Here is a 4931-nt window from a genome sequence, read left to right on the forward strand (position 1 = left end):
TTGTTCATGTGACTACGGCTCCAGTATCTGCATCTAAATCTTCCGCTGTCTACTATGACTGACGAAGTTAACCCAATCTTCCTGCACCCTCCAGTATTCGTAAGTGGGGCTAATTGCAGGGGATATTGCCACTGTGTATGCAATGTTAGTGGGTTACTAGTCTCCTATATTTGCCTTTTAGGAAAAAGACCTGGGGTCTAAGGGGAAAGGCAAGGAGGAGAAGGGGGATAAGGCTAGCAGGCCTGAAAGACCCGAGAAATCGGATAAAACCAGGACCAGGAAATGTAACATGTGTAACCACTCTATGCCAGATTCATATAAGAAGCCAATCTGTAAAGTGTGTATTGATAACTTCATGCGAGAGGAGAAATCATCCTTCCTAGACGAGCTTAAAGGGTTCATAGAAGAGAAGGTGGTTTCATCTATTGCCGCAGCTACATCTAGGGCTCCCCCATGTAAAAAGCCCAGATTAGAACCCGGGTCATCACCATCTGAGGCAGGAAGTGATTCGGAGACTCCTCCTTGTTCTATAATAGAGACGGAAGACTCCTTAAACCCTCAGGATTTTATAAAATCTGCTGAATCCAGACATCTTTTCTCAATAGATGAATTGGATAATTTACTGAAGGCCATCAGACAGACCTTAGAAATTGAGGATGTGGTCGTACCCCAATCTAAAGAGGACGAGCTGTTTGGTGGATTAAAAGCAAAGCGCCAGAGGGTGTTCCCCTTAAATGACACCCTCAAGGAGTTAGTGTATGAAGAATGGAAGGAACCGGAGAAGAGGATCCTTATATCAAAAAACTTTAGGAAGAGATTGGTCTTTGAGCCTGAAGACTCTAAACTATGGGATTCCTGTCCCAAAGTGGACGTGCAGGTTACTAAAATAGTAAGGAAGACAGACCTGCCGTTTGAAGACGCAGCGCAGCTTAGAGACCCCATGGACAGAAAATCTGATTCTCTGCTGAAAAAAGCTTGGGAGACATCCATGTGGGGCTTAAAATCAAATTTAACAGCCACTTCAGTCGCGAGGAATCTCCTGTATTGGCTGAACGAGCTCGAATCTCATATTAAAGAAGGAACTCCCAGAACTACAATTTTAGAGAATTTCCCTCTACTTAAGTCAGCAACGGCCTTCTTAGCAGACGCGGCAGCTGAAGGTGTACGTTTCTCTTCAAAAGAAGGAGCTCTGACAAATGCTTCAAGAAGGGCGCTGTGGCTGAAGCAGTGGAATGGGGATATCCGCTCAAAAACAAAGTTATGTGGTCTTCCCTTTTCGGGAGAATTTGTCTTTGGCCCAGAACTTGATACCATCTTGGAAAGAGCATCAGATAAGAGAAAGGGTTTCCCGGAGAATAAGCCAATACCCAGGAAGCAGCCCTTTCGGGACTTTAAAGGCCAAAGAGAGGAATACAAAGATAAGGGGAAAAGGGGTCGCTGGAGCTACCCGAAAGGAGGAAAAGGTAAAGGCTTTCTCTTTTCAACATCATCCGATCCCAACAGAAACAAGAAACAGTGACGCCATAGTAGGAGGAAGATTATTGAAGTTCAGAGAGGAATGGTTAAAAATCACCTCAAATCCTTGGGTTCTAGACATCCTTCTTCAAGGATACAAGATAGACTTCAAGAAACTTCCTCCTACAAGTTACCTACCACCCTCTCCCCATACATCAGAAATGTCCCACTATCTAATCTGGCAAGAAATATCCTCCTTATTGTCTTCCGGAGTTATTACCCAGGTTCCTCAGGAACAAGAAAAGCAAGGGTTTTATTCTTCTCTTTTTCTTGTAAAGAAGCCAAACGGATCGAACAGGCTGATAATCAACCTAAAGCGACTCAACGACTTCATCGTCTACAACAAGTTCAGAATGGAGTCGGTAAGGTCTGCCACCCACATTATCCACAAAAACGCTGTAATGTGCACTATAGACCTAAAGGACGCATATTATCACGTCCCCATTCACCCGTCTTCACAAAAGTTCCTAAGGTTCTCTGTTCTTTCTCCGGGGGGTTCCACGTTACATTTTCAGTTTTGTGCACTCCCTTTCGGTATATCCTCAGCCCCCAGAACCTTCACCAAGGTGATGATAGAGGTGGTGGCGTTCCTAAGACAGCAGGACATACTGATTGTTCCATATCTAGACGACCTGCTGGTTATCGGACAAAACAAACAGAACCTAATTTCCTCAAGGGACATTACAATAGGAACTTTAGAAAGACTGGGCTGGATCATAAATTACCCAAAATCAGATTTATCACCAGCCACAGTAAAGAAATTCCTGGGAGTGAATTTAAACTCATGCTTGCAAATGTCATTCCTTCCACAGGAAAAGAGGGTTCATATCAAGGAGGAGTTAAGAAGATTCCGAAGAAGGTCTCTTATCTCCATCAGGGGCGCTATGAAGGTCCTAGGACTATTAACAGCCTGCATCTCCTCAGTGGCCTGGTGCCAAGCCCATACTCGAGTTCTCCAGAAATGGGTCCTAAGGTCCTGGAACAGGAGTTCGGAAGGACTGGACAAAAAAGTATCAATCCCCTCGTCAGTCAAGGAAGATCTCAAGTGGTGGCTGATGGACACAAATCTAGACAGGGGAATCTTCTGGAGGAACAGTCCGTATATCACCATACAGACAGATGCAAGCAAGAGTGGTTGGGGAGCAGTGCTTCCTCAAAGGTTGACGCAGGGTTCCTGGACAGAGGAGATCTCCAGAAGGTCGTCCAACTATCGAGAACTGAGGGCGGTTTGGGAAGTACTCAGCTCAAACACTGCTCAATTAGCAGGACACCACCTGTTGATACTGTCCGACAACACCACGACAGTATCATACCTGAAGAGGCAAGGAGGAACCAGATCCCCATTACTGATGTCCTTAACACGACAAATATTTTTGTGGGCAGAGGACCATGTCCTATCAGTCTCGGCTACCCATCTAAAGGGTACAGAGAACACCACGGCGGATTTCCTCAGCCGAAGGAAAATACTTCCCAACGAGTGGTGCATAAAAGAAGAGGTATTCCAGTATCTGTCCTCTCTTTGGGGGAAACCTCAAATAGATTTGTTTGCGACAAAAAGAAACACCAAGTGTCAACACTTTTTTTCCTTGGAAAAAGGGGAGACAAGAAATCGTCTGAATGCATTCTCCCACTCTTGGAACACCACTCTCGCCTACGCCTTCCCCCCTATCCCCCTGATCGCCAGAGTGTTAGAGAAAATTTATCTAGAGAAGACGCAGACCATATTTGTGTGCCCAAATTGGCCCAAAAAGAGCTGGTACCCGATTCTGAAGCGGATGACCACTCAGGATCCAGTCATACTACCAGTATCAGAAGATCTCCTGGTACAGGGTCCAATATCCCATCCAAATCCAGGAAGACTCCAGTTATCAGCATGGATCCTGAATCGGACTATATGAAGTCCCAAGGACTCTCCCCTGCTGTTATAAACACCCTGAAGGCAAGTAGAAAACCTGTCACTTTTGCCATTTACCACAAGATTTGGAAAAAATTTTGTTCTTTCTGTGCAGATAATCCACCATGTCAATCTAACCCCAATATCTTGCAGGTTCTTGACTTCCTTCAAAAGGGTTTGGAGTTGGGACTTTCCACAAGTACTCTAAAGGTCCAAGTATCAGCCCTAAGTGCTTTCTTCGATCAACCCCTCATCGAGCACAGGTGGGTGAAAAGATTCATTCTAGCAGCCTCTAGATTAAAACCCCAGGTCCTTAAAAGGACTTCTTCATGGGATCTTTCTTTGGTCTTAAATGCTTTAATTAAAGAACCTTTTGAACCAATTTCTTCTGCTAGTGTAAAAAACCTGACACTAAAGACGGTATTCCTGGTAGCAATCACCTCAGCAAGGAGACTAGGTGAACTCCAGGCAATTTCTATTAAGGAACCCTATATGAGGGTTCTTGATGATAGAATTATTCTCATGCTGGACCCAAATTTCATCCCAAAGGTGGTCTCGGAATTTCACAGAGGTCAGGAGATCATATTACCTTCTTTCTGCAAGAATCCGTCCTCAGAGAGAGAACGCGAATGGCACACTCTAGATGTAAGACGTTCTGTCGTTAAATACTTGGAAATAACTGAATCCTGGCGTGTTGATTCTAATCTATTTCTCCAATTTCAGGGGAAAAATAAGGGGAGGAAGGCGTCCAAGGCAACCATCGCTAGATGGCTAAGGATGGCGATATCTTCTTGTTACGACACCCAAGAGATCCCAGTACCATCAGGAATAAGGGCACATTCCACAAGAGCCGTATCCACCTCCTGGGCAGAGAAAAGAGGGGCCTCCTTAGAACAGATCTGCAAAGCAGCAACTTGGACTTCCTCTTCTACCTTCTCAAAACACTATAGACTTGACTTGCCCTCCTCGAAGGATTTGTCCTTCGGGAGAAAGGTGCTTCAAGCAGTGATCCCTCCCTAAAAGACTACTCATATTGTAAGTCTCCAGGTGGGCCGTCATGGGGGACGAAGTGGAAAGAATGAATTAGTTACTCACCGGTAATTCCATTTCCATTAGTTCACCATGACGGCCTATAGTTTCCCTCCCTTGCTTGTTCTAAGTTATGTGGTATTCACAATGATAAAACTGTATGTGATAGAAACATATAAATAAATCATTGTTGCATCTTCCTCAGTGTGGTTATTTTGAAGTCACTGGTGGGAGGATGCGGGGAGGGGAATTTAACCTCTCTTTTTCCTGTCCCTACAGAGGTCAAGGGGCATCCTCCAGGTGGGCCGTCATGGTGGACTAATGGAAATGGAATTACCGGTGAGTAACTAATTCATTCTTTTTCATTCGTTTCAGTTAGTAATATATACTATAGGTAGTAATATACTACATATAGGAGAGAGTAGGAAATGTTGGAGAGAGTACCTACTGTAATAATAATAAATTAATATTAATAATTCCTTTATTTATATAG

General features: G+C 44.3%; 1 protein-coding gene across 2 annotated transcripts; it reads left to right on the plus strand.

Moving 5' to 3' along the window:
• Window positions 1-1454: 1454 nt before the first annotated feature.
• On the plus strand, window positions 1455-4721 carry LOC140132726 (uncharacterized). 2 transcript variants are annotated; one of them, XM_072151848.1, is made up of 3 exons: window positions 1455-3672; window positions 3959-4054; window positions 4133-4259. In XM_072151848.1, exons 1-2 carry the CDS (start codon window positions 1559-1561, stop codon window positions 4050-4052), a joined length of 2208 nt encoding a protein of 735 aa, XP_072007949.1. In that variant the 5' UTR covers window positions 1455-1558; the 3' UTR covers window positions 4053-4054; window positions 4133-4259. The 2 variants fall into 2 exon arrangements, with proteins under 2 accessions (XP_072007949.1, XP_072007948.1); XM_072151847.1 differs by having other exon boundaries at window positions 1455-4054; window positions 4133-4721.
• Window positions 4722-4931: the final 210 nt, after the last annotated feature.

Source organism: Engystomops pustulosus, chromosome 5 (genome assembly GCF_040894005.1).
Source record: "Engystomops pustulosus chromosome 5, aEngPut4.maternal, whole genome shotgun sequence".
Lineage (NCBI taxonomy): Eukaryota > Metazoa > Chordata > Amphibia > Anura > Leptodactylidae > Engystomops > Engystomops pustulosus.